The 16,348-nt window shown below is 43.3% G+C and overlaps 2 protein-coding genes across 2 annotated transcripts; both read left to right on the forward strand.

Moving 5' to 3' along the window:
• Window positions 1-6,430: 6,430 nt before the first annotated feature.
• Window positions 6,431-11,571, forward strand: LOC115771142 (extensin). Its single transcript, XM_030716712.1, has 5 exons — window positions 6,431-6,464; window positions 9,152-9,220; window positions 9,286-9,390; window positions 9,430-9,598; window positions 9,641-11,571. The coding sequence occupies exons 1-5, from the start codon at window positions 6,462-6,464 to the stop codon at window positions 11,560-11,562; spliced, it is 2,268 nt and encodes a 755-aa protein (XP_030572572.1). The 5' UTR covers window positions 6,431-6,461; the 3' UTR covers window positions 11,563-11,571.
• Window positions 11,572-12,998: 1,427 nt separating this feature from the next.
• Window positions 12,999-15,513, forward strand: LOC115771212 (CREB-binding protein). The gene is made up of 2 exons (XM_030716811.1): window positions 12,999-13,145; window positions 13,234-15,513. The coding sequence occupies exons 1-2, from the start codon at window positions 12,999-13,001 to the stop codon at window positions 15,511-15,513; spliced, it is 2,427 nt and encodes an 808-aa protein (XP_030572671.1).
• The last annotated feature ends 835 nt before the right edge of the window (window positions 15,514-16,348 follow it).

Genomic DNA, 16,348 nt, shown 5'->3' on the forward strand with positions numbered 1-16,348 from the left:
TGTATGTTTGTCTAATTTGGCTTTGTTTTGACTGGGGCCACAGTTCACTTGACAGCCTTGCGACTGTCGGCGCGTGTGAACGACACTGCTCCAATTTAGTGGCTTTTTATATTTTTAATTTGCACTCAAAACATTGCTGCTTCTTGTTGGAACAACTAGGCTAATTTGCAGGCCAGCCCAGCGCAGCCCAGCGCAGCCCAGCGCAGCGCAGCCCAGCCATTGAGCTGTTTTGGGCCCGAAGTGCAACACTCTCGCATGGCCATCAAATCGGATTCAGTTTTGGCCACAGCACGAGCACCTACCGCTTTGGCGTGAGCTGCTCTTGAATGCCATGTGAATAATGGGCTCAATCGATGACCACTTGACGGCTGTCGTTGGGCATAAGCCAGTTCTTAGCTTAATTATAATAAAACGCTTGATTTATGGCGAACATCTTCTTGAAGACTTTCGCTTGGGCTGGGAAGCGTGTAAATTGATATTACATAATTCGCCACAAAGTATTCTGAGCCAACAGGTTTTCCGTGGAATTCGATAAACATCGCATCCCAAAACCCAAGTGTGACCCTCGGGACGGATTCACCAGCACAACAAGGATTTCAATGCCAATGGCCTGCAATTGGGCCAATAAATTGCCAAAGTCCAAACTGGTTGCTGGCCAGCCGGCCAACAATTGTTGCCTGCCTGCCTGCCAGCCTGTCTGCGGTGTCCTTGATCGGACTCGCTTATTAATGGTTTTTGTTTTTGGGGAAACACGTTTTCTGGGCAACCTTTTAAACCGGCCCAAAAGCGTCGCTCGATGCGCAGCTCTTGTTTTTTTTAATGAAATTTCACAGCTACTTAATAAATTTTAAAATGGCATTAATTATAACTACGCTCAAAATAAACCGTTAGGAACCAGTGTTCCGTAATTATAAACAAATTCGAAACATCGACTGCCATCAACAACTGCATGATCATATAACAATAAAAACGGCTAGAATTTTGTATTATCGAAATTCGAAAGACAATAAATAATTTTATGTTAAATGTTTGGAATTAACGCGTTTTACTGGATTGCAAATTACTTAAGAGCACAAGCAGCAAACATTGAAAATTAATATATTTTGCTGGCATTTAAAAACATATTTAATTGGAATAGATTGTGGACTAATGCAAAATATAAATGTCAGTTGAGTTGAAAAATATGTATGTTAATGTATGCCAAATTAAAAATATATAGATAAAAATGCAAACATTATTAAAGGTAATAAAAATCAACATAGAGAACTACAGAACAAAGCCACATATCAATTATATCAACACAGTACCAAAAATTTAATAGTGAGTCCCGAACTTGGCAAAGGGCATTTTAACCTGTTTATTTTACATAGATAGACTTTTCCAACAAATTCTAGACTTTTCCTTCGGGATTGCATATTACTTAAGCCCAAAAACAACAAACATTTAAAAAATTTAAAAACTTTGTTAGCAAAATATATATTTATATAAAAAAAAAAAACAAAAAATAAATAAAAATACAAAAACATACAAGAAAATGAGAAGATGATTTAGAAAACTATTCAAAAATACGCATTTAGCTCAATTCCGAGAATTTGCTTGTGAATCCCAAACTTGGCAAAGGCCAGATCGGCTTTTAATAATGCCATTTTGAACCAGTTTGTTTTGCATAGATCGATTTTGAGTTTTCAGATTTGAGTATTCGTATATTTCAAGTTCGATAAAATCTAGACTTTTCCTACTTTGGAAAACAAATAACCAGAAGCAGCTTTTGTTGTCGTTCTTTCAATATCAATCCAATTCCTCAGTGTTTAGATGGCGCTACAATATTCCAATTTAGAAAAGACAAACGTACACCTTGTCGTATACTTGAACTTCCTCTTTGAGCATAGCCAAAATATAAAACAGAAACCGAACTAGTTGGTCGGGTCGGGTCTGGTCTGGTCTCTGGTCTGGTTGTCTGTCTGTCGGTCTGTGTGTGCTTATTTACATAAATATAAATTTAAAGCAGCCCGACAAGCTATAAAATTTGCTCTGCCTTGACTGGTATGTAGATGCGAGAGCATGTTTATATAAAGGATAAATTTGCATAAATCATAAGCACAATTAAAGATGTCCAAAAGTTGTATTCTTTTGCTGACGTAACTGATGTCACATTTGGCTAGAAAATTTATACTTTTTTATGCGGTTTCTATCAGATCCGCCAAATTATAATATATATACACACAAACACAAAAGGCGTATCCGTGAGTTTGAGAAAAACGTGGTTTGTGAATAGAAGTCATAAATATTCGACAGGCCTATTCTTCTCACAGCTCTTTTGGGCTTCGAATTTCTGCCAGATAAGTATTTAAAAATTGATTATAATTTTAATGGGCTGTGCGTGCAAATGTTTAATTACTTGAATTAGACAGATGTCGAAATATTTGTTCTTTGCTTCTTCAATTGACACCTAAATAGAAAGATTTATGCTTCGATTTGTGCTTTTAATAAATATATATATATCAACTCTTAATTAAACGAGATATTTGCTTCGACAAAAGTTACAAATTATTTCCGCACTAAAAAACATATCTCGACTGCGGCGGGACTGGGCTATTTCTTGATCTTGCTAATTTCTGTTTAGCTCACAACTTATATGACGATGTGGAGTGTTAAAATAGCAACAACAACAACAGCAACAACATCGAAAAACAATGTCTAGAATCTGGTTAGACGTGGCATCCACCACAGCGCTGGCTTTGGCCCATGTCACGGACATCGGGTGCGTTAATTTGACAAGCCAGTTTTGTAATTAATTTCAATCAATTTTATGCACATGTCTATTGGATCGATCCATAACTGTGGACACAAAAATCATCGGTACGTCCTTCGGCTATTTGCATATTTACATCGCCGTTGAATAATACTTCATTTTCATCATGCCGCAATGTTGCAAGCTGCCATGATGCTGCCGAAATAGTTGACTTTTCTTTCCTATACCGAATATTTGCTATGAAATGGTTTTTTTCTTCTTCTATTTCTGTGGCGCTACGTATAACGATTTTTTGGTTTGTCACAATGACTTATCTGTTAAATGTCAGCAGTCGCCAAGTGTCATTGCCTCTAAGAGCAGAGGCGCAAAGCAAGTTATGACCCGAATTGTTAGCCATCAACTGCAGTAGCAGCAGGCAGGGGCAAGCAGCAGCATCGCATCGCATCGCTTTGCTTGGCCGGTTGTCATCTGGTATCTGACTTGAGCTGGGTGGAGGTTTCTCATAAAAAGAACAATTAATAGGCGGATGCATAAGTGTGCGCTGGCGGTCAACTTCGCAATTAGTTTCTTTGGGGTGACTTCCTAAAGCCAAAGTGTTTATGACTATGTTTACGACATATTCGAATGCATAGCACTCACTTTGCAGCACGCAATTATTACTACTAACACACTTTGTTGATAACCACTTAGCTTCATATAAACAACTTTTAATAATGTCATTCAAGCAAAAGAACTACACTGAGCGATTATTTGAATAAGATATCTTACTTATTAATCTAAATAAATCAACTGCGTGACTTTAAGCCTAGTTAGTTCTCTTAATATAAAATCTCATTTGCTTATTTGATCTTTCATCATATTGCAATATGGTATATGAAAAGATTTATGTGAAATTTAATACTATATTAGTAATGTTTCGCATTTCTTCACACCTTCGTTTTGCGCAGTGTTTAACATGTGAATAAGACATGACTTGAGACCCGAAATTCAAGCGTTTGTGGCTAGACAAAATATAAAGTTGACAAATTTTTAACTCAAATGGAAGGCCGCAGTTTTATAATATAAGCATAATATATCCTTATAAATATGTATTTTAAAACATATGTAAACTCAAAGCTAATCCTGGAGATTAGCTTGAATATGGGAATGGAATATGTACAACTTGCTGTCAAGTTTTCTTAGGAGCTACGAATATCAGAGGAGTGCGTAGTCAAGCTCCGCACTCACTTCTAAGCATATTTAACATAAAAGTGTGAGCAAAAGATTGGAACCCTCTGCCCTTACGAAATTGACATAATTCTTGTTCATATAAACATATTCTAAGCTGATTTATTTAATAGTTAAACAAGTAATAGGAGCTCTTGTCGAGAGTTTCTGACAATTTCAATATCTAGCTTTTATAGTTCCTGAGATCAACGTGTTCATGCATACGAAATAATGGTCAGACAGATGGAACTGGTTAGATCGACTTGTCTATTGATACTGATCAAGTATATATATACTTCATGGGGTCGGAGCTGCTTTCTTCCTCCTGTCACATACATTTGCACAATAACGTTATACCCTTTTTAACAACTTTTAATGGGTTGAGGGTATAAAATGGCTACCTGCTGTAATAATTTCTTAATGATATGGATACATATTTTCGATATCTACATATTTTCTATATTTAATGTAATAAGCAGTTAGAAAAGTTTCTGTGAGTGTAGGAACTTGCCGAATGGTCAGTCCGTAATGCCAACTCCAATTGTGAATCGGATTAGCACCTCATTCAAGAATGGATGATCTAGTTAAGCGACAAATATTTGATATATGCAAAACTCTCAATTTGATGAGTTTTTGTTTTTGTTTTGTCTCGTTGTTTTTGTCGCGTGGGCAGTCGCCAAATTGGTTCGGACGGTGTTCAGTTTTGAGAGAGACTTATGCGTGACTGCCACTTAATCATGTTTTGGGCATCACAAATTAATAAATGCAGCTTATTAAAAAAAAGTTTGTTCAAAAACAAGCAAATACGTTGCAGCGAGGAAACCCGTTTGGCTGCTGCTGCTGCTGTCAGCCGGTCGGACGCGCAAAAATGATGCGCCAATGAGGCTTCAACTTGCACTGGCTCTGGCACTCGGATATCTTCCACTCACATCTCTGCATCTCCACATCTACATCTGGCTGCTGGCAGCAGCATCTTTTTTGTTTTTAATAAATAAATACACAAAATGTGTACGGGCGATTGTCGAGCGTGTGTGTATGTTTTTTTTTTTAATATCTTATTATTTTTTTTTCATTTTGCGTTTAAAGGTCATTTGGTTATTGGGGCTGCAGCGCGCCTCTGTGCGCGCCTACCTTAACATTCAGAGCTCAATTCCAAACTTGGACGCCACGACTGACCCGCCAAAACACGGTATTGCACGCACCACCAGCAGCAGCAGCAGCAGCAGCAGCAGCAGCGGCTGCGGCAGCGGCAGCAACCGGTTCATCTTCATCTCTAACTCTGCAGTTGCGGCGCATGTAGGCCTAATCTTGGCAACGAACAGCTGTAATCTCTGTCGGCGATGTTTGCACTTAGACAACGCCTGCATGGAATTTCAGTTGAATGCAGCTAATTTCATCTGCAATTCCACTAAATACTTATTTGCCTATTGCCGAGCTTCGATTGAAGCCTTGAAAGCGATTGCCAAAATTACAACACAGCTCCACAGCTCGAATGTTAATCTCGTTTACAAATTAGACTCTGCATGACAATATGTTTAACACTCGGCGAGCACATTATCCATGGGCGTTCAAGTTACTCGAAAAGCAGAAAAAAACTAAAATACTAGTTTGCAGGCAAAAAGAAAAAAACTAAAGAAACTAAAAAACTTAAGTAAATAAAGAAATATAGAGATAAAATAAAACCTAATACACGCACTTAAGGCACAGTTCAGGCAGACATCAGAGCAAGTGGCCAAGTGCCTGGCTTTAATCTAGTCACTAGTCATCTAATATATTTGCTCAAATAAAAGTAGCTAAATAGAAATACCAATAGCAACAACAACAACAACAACTACACCCAAGCCACAAATTAAGCGCGCGGCAGACGTCAACTGCGGCATTGTCTCAACTGCTGCTGCTTATTTGAAGCCTTTTCAAGCCTTATTTTTTTGATTGAGGCGTATTTTATAATTTAAATTATGATGATTATTTGGTTTTAGTGCGTTTACTTATGTTATGCGACTGTTAAACGGCCCAACAACAATGCCTGGCATTAACATTAAGAGCAGCCGCAGCAGCAGCAGCCACAGCCGCAGCAACGACTGCGCAGCTGCTGAGCGACTTGAGGCTTGGGACTGAAACCGAAACTGGCACCGGTTGGTCAGTTGTTGGCGTCAGCGTCTTTGTTGGCAGCATCTTCAGTCTTTGCGAGTGTTAACAGCTGTCGCCCAAGTCGTCGCAGCAGCGGCGTCTAAAGCAGCAGCAGCAGCAGCGGCCGATCCGACGCCCCGAGTATATATAAGTAGAGAATCTACAAGTTTTGATGCTTTAGTTGCTAGCCCAGTGTCGACCCAGAAGTTGAAGCAACTTTTTTGCTTGGCATCGATCAAAAATTCAATTGACCATTGAATTTTGATACGATCGTACACACACAAGGATTATACACATAAATCACAGTCGGGATATATTCACAGATATATACTTAAGCGTTATCTGCCGTCCGTTGCAGTTAAAAGTGCTCAATATGGTAACTAAAATTAGTTGCAATTGCTCAAATCAAATACAAATACAATAAAATCAACTAAAAGACATTCGTGAAAAGTGCCAAAAAGAGAAGTGAGAAGTTGTAAAGACAATTGAACAATACTGAAAATCAATTACTTCACGTCAATCGCTTATTTGCGTTTTACACATTTAACAAGGCAGACAAGTTGGGGCTCTTATCTGGCGGCCCAAGTGACATTTAAGCCCTGAAGAGCGTTTTTGTTTTTTCCAATTACACGCTTTGTAGTAGTGCCATTGTGCAAGTGTGTAAGTGAGTGTGTAAGTGCGCAGGCGCTTTGCCAGCCAATATTACGCATACGCCCGTTGCGCCCACGTGGGCTGTCCAAGTCGAAGACACGGAGGTCCGCGGGCTGGGTGAGGGGCTTTCTGCTGCTGCTGTCAGTATTTGCGTACTTAATCATTTAACATGGCTCAGGTGCAGCAGAAGCTGCAAACATTTTGCCTGGGTTTCTATGTCAACGCAGCGGATGAAATGAAAACTTGTTTGCATTTCATGGGTTGACATTTGAATTGGCATATTTAGGTAAATGACCATTAAATGTTGCCTTAAGCTATATCAGTATATATATATGCATGTAAATTCTTGGCGCTGCCATTGAGAGATGATCAACGTCTGTCAGTTCGATAGTCGGTTAATTATCTGCATCAAGTTCGTTGCCTAAGTCTTTCGATTGCAACAGAGATTTACGGCAAATTATCAAAGAATTGCATAGAAGCACCGCCTAGACCAAGTGCCAAAGGCAAATCAACAGGCTTAGCGATCAATCTGAGTGGCCAAATGTGCAGCAAGCAGAGAACTGCACAAGAACCAAACGAAGATTAAGATACTTGAAAAATGAAAAACAAATATTTAATAGTATAAAAAATAATTCGTTTTTCTACTTGGAGATGATCATTTAGCTCTTCAGTGGCATACTACCTGTCTCTGTCATCCCAAAACTTCCAATAAAAACCTAACTCGTTAATCTCTAAAAGCAATGTTAAAATAACCATTAATGAAAATGCGTAACTTTCGATCATTTTTGAAGACAGCTTGACCTAAATGTGCGTCATTGACGTTTCCGATACGAATGCAAGGTCATGTCTGTGTGTAAAACAAATTAATTAGCCACATATTAGCATAATAGATTACTGGGAACCGTGCTCAAAGTTGAATATACCATGTTAGACACCAGCATTAAGACCCATCTATAGTAAGACATTCGTTTGGAGAACGTGTCTTCGAATCTCGCCAACCGCATCCCATTAATAAAAATAAAATCTAAATATAAAGCGCGTGTAGCTCTTTATGAGATAACATTTATTCATTAGGTTTGTTTGGAATAATCTCAAAACTAGAAACTGACGCGCTTATACTTGAGTTGGATACCATGCGGCTAAAGTCCTTTCACTTTCACTCGCCTAGGTGCTAACAAGACGTTTGCCCGGCGACGGGTTGAGTTCCAAGCATTTGAATATTTGAATGCTAAACAAGTTTAGAACATCGAGAAATTTCAAGTTCATTAACAACCAATTTTAAAAGCCATTTACATTTGAATAAGTTATGTATAAATATTTATAAATATATATATATTTTTTTTTAGATTTGGCGATAAGTCAAATTTTTGTCAAGAACATAAAGATATATATAGGCATGTACTTGTGCGTATATATTCATATATATATATATATATATATATATAGTATTCTTTTGTCTGGCTTAGTCAAAGAAATTTGGCCATAAAGCGAGGCGAATGGCGATTTTTATGGCTATGACTTGGGCAGCGGCTTTCAATGATTAGTGCGTATGCTAATTTTGTTAGCGACAACTTCAGTTTTTCTCACTTTATTAATGGCCGATGCCGATTATTATTATATAATACCGCTGTCTCTGCTGGTTCTAAAACTAGTCAGGCATAATTTTTATTTTTTCATGTTCGCAGCCGGTTTGTTGCATAATTGGCTATTTTTATAGATAGAGCCCAGCACGGACATAGCTTATCCAAAAATTCTTAGTGATTTTAATATGTCCGCAAATTAATTGCAGCTGGCCATTTACCACTTTCGTTGACGTTGACAGCTTCAAGTTGACCTTGTCGAAATTTAAACGGCAATCGCATAAAATGCTAATTATAAAACATTAGATCCGTTGACAGCCACGGAAGACGATACATGGCTTAATCTGTGCATTTTTCGACCGGAGATTTTGTCGCCAACCAAATTAATTATTTCACCTGCATTTTGTGTCTTTTTATAATTGGCTTGTGAATAAGAAATTTGAGCATAATCGAGTTAGCCATCGCATTGTGTGACTTTGTTTTGGTTAGCTACCGTGACCTAGAGATGATGTCAAAGTTGAATGTCTTCGACTTTACACATAAACATTTTAATGTAATTGCCAGCTATTTGTTATTGTTGTTGTTGTTGTAGCTGATTTGAATACTATATTCAAATGGCTGACATCGTCTGAACTTTAACGAACGACTTGAGCATTGTCTATAGTTAGACAATGTTGCCTTGCATTTAGGCCTAGCGCATTAAAACAATTCGATAAGGTAATTAGAATAAAACTCATTCCGATGCCTAGGGTCACAGCTTGTGGAATTCTAAATAACTTGAAGTTTTATTTAGTATCTTCTTTAACCACTTTCTGTTTCCGTTTCTCCACAGAGAAGTGCACTTTTTGTCTTGGCGCTTTGCGTTGTGGCAGTAGCCACCGCAACAGCTGACACCCATGAGGTAAGCATCTAATGACCATGTAGATCATGGAGCTGATCTTTAACTGACAGTATGACTTGTTTCAGCGTAATGTTCGTGCGGCTGATGGATACTTCTATCCTACTCCTGCGGTGCCGTTTGAGTTGCCGAAGCGCACTACACTACCACCGCCCACCAGGCCACCAACTCGTGTCCCTGTGACTTATTTGCCCCCCACAAATAAGCCACAGCCACCTGTGACTACCACTACTCGCAGGCCACCACCTCCGACTACCAGGGCTCCCGTTCGCACGACTCCAGCTCCAACCTACTTGCCTCCTACCAACAAGCCACTGCCTCCAGTGACTACCCGCAAGCCAACGCCACCACCGACTAGGTATACTCCACCACCAACCCAGCGCACGGTGGCAACTACCAGGGCTACCATTCGTACGACGCCAGCTCCAACCTACTTGCCTCCTACCAACAAGCCACTGCCTCCAGTGACAACCCGCAAGCCAACGCCAGCTCCTACCTACTTGCCTCCTACCAACAAGCCACTGCCTCCAGTGACTACCCGCAAGCCAACGCCACCACCGACTAGGTATACTCCACCACCAACCCAGCGCACGGTGGCAACTACCAGGGCTACCATTCGTACGACGCCAGCTCCAACCTACTTGCCTCCTACCAACAAGCCACTGCCTCCAGTGACAACACGCAAGCCAACGCCAGCTCCTACCTACTTGCCTCCTACCAACAAGCCACTGCCTCCAGTGACTACCCGCAAGCCAACGCCACCACCGACTAGGTATACTCCACCACCAACTCAGCGTACTGTGCCGACAACCAGGGCTACCGTTCGTACGACTCCAGCGCCAACCTACTTGCCACCAACCAACAAGCCACTGCCCCCAGTGACCACTACTCGCAAGCCAGCACCACCAACGACAAGGGCTACTATTCGTACAACTCGTGCAACTATTCGCCCATCAAGCACACCTGCACCAACGTATCTGCCTCCTACAAATAAGCCACAGCCACCTGTCACCCGTAAACCTACCCCACCCCCAACTCGGGCTACCCCACCACCAACTCGGGCTACTCGTCCACCAACCCCACCACCAACGTACTTGCCTCCAGTGACCACGACCCGCAGGCCACCACCCCCTCCGACTACCAGAGCTCCAGTCCGTACGACTCCCGCTCCCACCTACCTGCCACCCACGAACAAGCCACAACCACCTGTGTACACAACGACTCGTAGACCACCACCACCACCACCAACTACTCGTAAACCAACCCCACCACCAACTCGTGCAACACGCCCACCAACCCCACCACCGACGTACTTGCCTCCAGTGACCACGACCCGTAGGCCACCACCCCCACCAACCACTAGGGCTACCGTACGTACTACTCGCGCGACCGTCCGCCCAACAAGTACGCCAGCACCTACTTACTTGCCTCCCACAAACAAGCCACAGCCTCCTGTAACGATTAGGCCTACTACCCGACCACCGACTCGGGCTACTCCACCCCCAACTCGGGCAACACCACCACCAACTCGGGCTACCCCACCACCAACTCGGGCTACACCACCACCAACTTACTTGCCTCCAGTGACCACCACCCGTAGGCCACCACCCCCACCAACCACTAGGGCTACCGTCCGTACTACTCGCGCGACCGTCCGCCCCACAAGTACGCCAGCACCTACTTACTTGCCTCCCACAAACAAGCCACAGCCTCCTGCTACGACTAGGGCTACAACCCGACCACCGACTCGTGCTACTCCACCCCCAACTAAGTACACCCCACCCCCAACTCGGGCTACCCCACCACCAACTCGCGCTACTCGTCCACCAACCCCACCACCAACGTACTTGCCTCCAGTGACCACTACACGCAGACCACCACCCCCTCCGACTACCAGAGCTCCAGTCCGTACGACTCCCGCTCCCACGTACCTGCCACCCACGAACAAGCCACAACCACCTGTGTACACAACGACTCGTAGACCACCACCACCACCCACTTATACTACCGCACGCCCTACTTACCGCACAACTCCAGCTCCAACCTACTTGCCACCAACCAACAAGCCACTGCCCCCAGTGACCACTACTCGCAAAATTCCTCCACCACCACCACCAACGACTCGTAGGCCAACACCCCCACCAACCAGGGCCACACCCCCACCAACCTACCTGCCGCCCGTGACCACTCAGAGGATAACCACACGTGCTACTCAACGTACGGTGCCGACAACCCGTAGAACCACTCCGTACATCCCACCTCCGACAAGGGCTAGCGTGCCACCAGCGACGACCAAACATCAGGGCTACCAATATCCAAGGCCCAACATTCCCTTTGACTTCTAAGCACCCGTTCAACTAGCTCAGTTATAGCCGTCGATGAATTCAACGACGGTCAACGGCAAGATGGGTGACATTTCATTTCATTTTAATTGAAATAATATTGTCTTATGAGAGGGGATGCAATAACTGATGCTCTATATATCTAGCAATGCAATGCCAACCATATATTTCTAGGGCTAGATACATCTAGTCAATACAGTCGAAAAGATTTTTACAGCGTTTCATGAGGGTGCTCGAAATTGCGAATTACCACTGAAGCGTCGGCAAGAATGAAACTTGTTTGTTTTTATGAATTAATGAATCGCATACTCATACGATTAGGGATCACTGTATCTATGTATCTAATTTTTTGTAAACCCCTTAATACTATATCTTGCTATGTTTTATGTTTCCCAATCAAAATGCGTGTTTGCCTCCTCAGCACTTTGTGTCTCAAGACTATTTAGACTCTATATTGAAATCAAATGAAAAACAAACAAATATCTTTTATGAACATTTCTAAAGGCCCGAACAATAAATTAAGTTTATCAAATGTGGTTTCAATGCATTTTTAATTCGACAACGGGAAATGTTTGCAGCGGTTGCTATTATTGTTATTATATTAATGTTTTTTGCCACAACAAGACGCAACACGCGTGAGGTTGCATCTGCAAAAGAGCGGGTCGTACGGCTTTTGTGTAAGGTTTGTATAGCAGCCATAAAATATATTTGTATGTACATATATTATTATTATAGTGGAAACCATTTAAGTGTGGTATTATCAATATAAATTCCATCTAATAATGGGGAATGACACCTAATACTTTGTTTATTAGTTAAAACTCTTATTAAGAGGTATTTTATCTATAATCATTAAATTGTACAGGGTCGAGTAATATACCACTTTAAGGTACGTATTATCTGCGGATATTATGCAATAAAGTAAAGAGAAGGTCGCTGGTTCAAATCCCTTTTGTGGTATCAAATGATGCCTATCGAACTGCAAAAAATCCGATTAATCACATTATTAAACATAACTTTTCATCTAATTTATGAGAGCTTTATGCACTTCGGCTAGCGAGCTGCACTTGCATTGTTTCTCGCCTTAATTCTTTATCGCGTGTATTGGCGTGTATGCGATCTTGAGTTGTTCATGGTCGCTGCCTTTAAACTATCTCATTTTCTTTTCCACACAAACACATCGGCAACACGAAATCATTTAGCCAATTAATTTATTTGTCTATTTATTTTCGTTCGTATATGTTAAGCTTTCTAATTAGGCGCAGTCGTACGCTGCGTTGTTGCAAGTGGTTGCAAGTTTTTTAGGGGCTGCTTGGCCAAAACTGCGGGCAGTCGTCTTTGCGATTCGCGATGAGGAAGTCGCGTCAGTTGCGCCAAGAGATACCGATACCAACAGCTACGATACGAGGCACAGCTCAGCTAAATTTATACAGTGAAAAATGTTTATAAAGCCAGAAACGCAGCCAGAGCCCAAGTCAAACCACATAGCGCTGCTGGGTCAAGATCCTGCGAGGTGCAGAGGCATACAAAAGGCAAACCAAAGCCGCTGGCAGCGGATTATGGGCCTGCTTTATGTGTACACAATTGTGAGCCCCAAGTGATAGTAGCGAGAGAGAGAGAGCAAGAGATTTTAAGTGCTTGCTGCAAAACCAAATAAAACTTTCAATTTTACAGATGTCTCTTATGGTAGTCAAGGTCGCATCAACAGCAGCCTTATATCAACAGCAGCAGCAGCAGCAGCAGCCGCAGCCGCAGCAGCAGCAGTTACTCAGCCGCATTGAGCCAACGGTGGCGGAGACAACGCCCAGCACGGAAAGTGACAACTACGGCGACAGCCCGGCTCAGACAGCGGAACGCCTAAACATTGAGAAGATGCGTGCCAAGTTACAGCAATTGCAGCACGAACAGCAGCAACAATATCGTCTGCAGCAACAACAAATGCACATGCATCTGCAGCAGATGCATCAGCAGCAGATGCAGTTGCATGCCAACGATGTGGACGCGGGTGCCGTGGGTGAAGTGGAGACTGGCGCGGCTGGCGAAACTGCCTACTTATTGGAGCGTGCCGACGACGTTGCGCCCATTTACGGAACATGGCGCACGAAAGCGAGACGACCCCAGCCGCCAGGCAACATGCTGCAGCACGCAACAACTATGCAGCTAAACGCGCCCGGCGATGGCGACGCCAATGCCAACGCCGTCGACGATAATCATCTGTATGAGCGCCTGCCCAAGCGATCCGTCACAATGACGCCGCTGCGTGATGTGCTGCGCGATCAGTTGCCCCGGCCGCCGCGCCTGTCCACACAGCGGCCACCCTCGTCGGGGCTGCTGCGGCGCCAGTACTCGGAGACGCCGGGCACTTTGGCGATGCGCGATGAATTCAAGCCGAAGCCGTTTCACTTTCCCTTCGACGGGCCACTACCGGAGCAGTTCAAGAAAGGCGAGGCGGAGCAACAGCATGGCACACTGAACAACATCCAGGACATCTTGCACAATCTGCACATCAATAATGTGCTACCCAGCAAGATGCCGCAAATGATGACGGCGCCCTCGCTGGTGATGATGCCCACGGGCCTGCACATTGCCGGCAGCTATAAGAATCTCAAGTCCAGCGGCATTGCCAATTTCTTTCGGGGCAAGCGCAACAAGAAACAGATGCAGTTCAGCATACCGATGCCCATGTTTCCCATGGGCCTGCCCATGCCGCTGTACGGTGGTGCGACGCATCAACGCGTAGCCATCGAGCAGCTGTATCCCTATAAGCCACGTTCGCCGCAGGACATCAATTTGCTGGCGCTGCAGCAGGCGCCCAACAGTAAACCCAGCTCCAAGAAGAAAAACAAGAAGCAGCAGCAGCAGGAGCAGACCAACTACAACATGCTGCTGGAGCACGGTAGCCAGCAGCACTTGGTGGTTGATCCCTTCCTGCAGAACTTTCCACCCCTCATCGCGCTTAATACTACACGTCAGCCGCAACATAAGCGTATACCTTTCAAACTGAACCTGGACATTTATCCGGTGCTGCCACCTTCAAGGCCGACCTCTGTGCTGCGCAATCCCTTCCACGGCGACTATGCACTGCCCTCGGCTGGGGCCCTAACTGCCTCCAACGGGCCCATCTATGCCCAGCCGCAGGGTCTCTACCAGACGCCCTTCAAGTTCCCCACACAGCCACCCAGCCACTTGCCCATGATCTTTCCCGATCACGGCACACGCTACAGTCAGCAACAGCAACAGCAGCAGCAACAGCAGCAGCAACAGCAGCAGCATCAGCAGCAGGCGCTTTACCAGTCGCCAAAGTTTGCCACACAGCAGCAGCAAAATTCGGGCTCTGAGGATTGCATCTATGCACAGCAGGCCAATGGGAATGTCAACACTGGACCGGTAGACTCGCACTCCAATCAGATAATGCTGCACTTGAATGTTTTTCCCAAGCAGAAGCCGACAACACCGATGCGCACCTCCACCAATCCCTTCTACAACCACAATTTCGCCGCGGGCTTGCAACGCAATACTTTTAGCGCCAGTGAGCGGGAGCAGCCGCTGCCCAAGCCACCCAGCCCCATTGAGCCACGCCAGGTGGCACCAGCACAGCCACAGCCCGGCAACAGCTCGGTGGCTGCAACCACAGCTCAGCCGCAGCAGAACCAAACCCAACAACAGCAACAGCAGCAGCAGCAGCCAGCGAATCATTCAATTTCACGCAGCGACAATCTTTCGCTGATCGACTTTGAGCATCCCATTGTGGCGGCTGAGGTGCCCCAGCTGCCACATCCTGCTGCACTCGCTGGCAATCCTCCCAATCAGGGTCGCTATAGCGTCCAGGGCGATCATTTTCGCTACCACAAAATTCCACACATCGATCAACTGGCCGCCGAGGCACAAACAGCTTCGCTCTTTCGCTTTCCCGTCGAGGATCTGATACAGTTCCAGGTGGACGATGCACTTTAAATCGATTTAGTTATAGTTCTTATATATACCAAAAATAAATAAATATATTTAGTGTTTACTTCAATTATAGGGCTTTGACTTCCACAGTTGTTAGATTCATAGTTGAAGTTTCTTTTGGTCTTTCAACTCTTGCAACTTTATCGAAACTGAATCGATTTTGAAATGGCATATCATGATAATTCATGATAATTTTTGATTGATTCTGCATTTAAATTTGGGTATTCAGGTGCATGGATATAGCTCTTCCGAGACTTTAAAATCTTACAGCTCGAACAAACCCAAGCTGAATTTGATAAGGATTAATTCTTAGTTCATGATTTGATTGTATTTTGATTCTGCATGTAGATTTACAAACACCATATTTTGATATTTTTCATGACCCAGTTTAAGTCTAATATTTTAACATACAAAGTTTCCAGTTCTAAGCAATTGCTTTCCAAGTTTTCAAACTTTCATAACACGAGGTCTTTGTTTGACCTTAAGATTGAATTTTAGTATAAATTTTGAGAGGACAATTTTTTAGAATTTTCTTATTAAATTGTTGATCAAATTTGTCGGCTGACAGAGCTCCCGATTTTCATTAAATGCACATTGAAGACTTTTAACATCTGCAACTTGGTCAAAACTGAACCGAGTTTCAAAACATTTTTTTTTGGCCATGTTTGGAATTCTAGATGTCTTAAATTGGAACACATGCACATTTTTTCAGTTAAATTCATATTAAATATTATAGCATATAAAATTTTAGGTACCCCAATTATATCCATTTCTAAATATTCTTTTTACCTAGCTGCCCTTTGCGTTACGAACGATTCAATTGCAAACGCGCTGCATA

Source organism: Drosophila novamexicana, unplaced genomic scaffold (assembly GCF_003285875.2).
Source record: "Drosophila novamexicana strain 15010-1031.04,08,12 unplaced genomic scaffold, DnovRS2.1 tig00000024-arrow-pilon, whole genome shotgun sequence".
Classification (NCBI taxonomy): Eukaryota; Metazoa; Arthropoda; class Insecta; order Diptera; family Drosophilidae; genus Drosophila; species Drosophila novamexicana.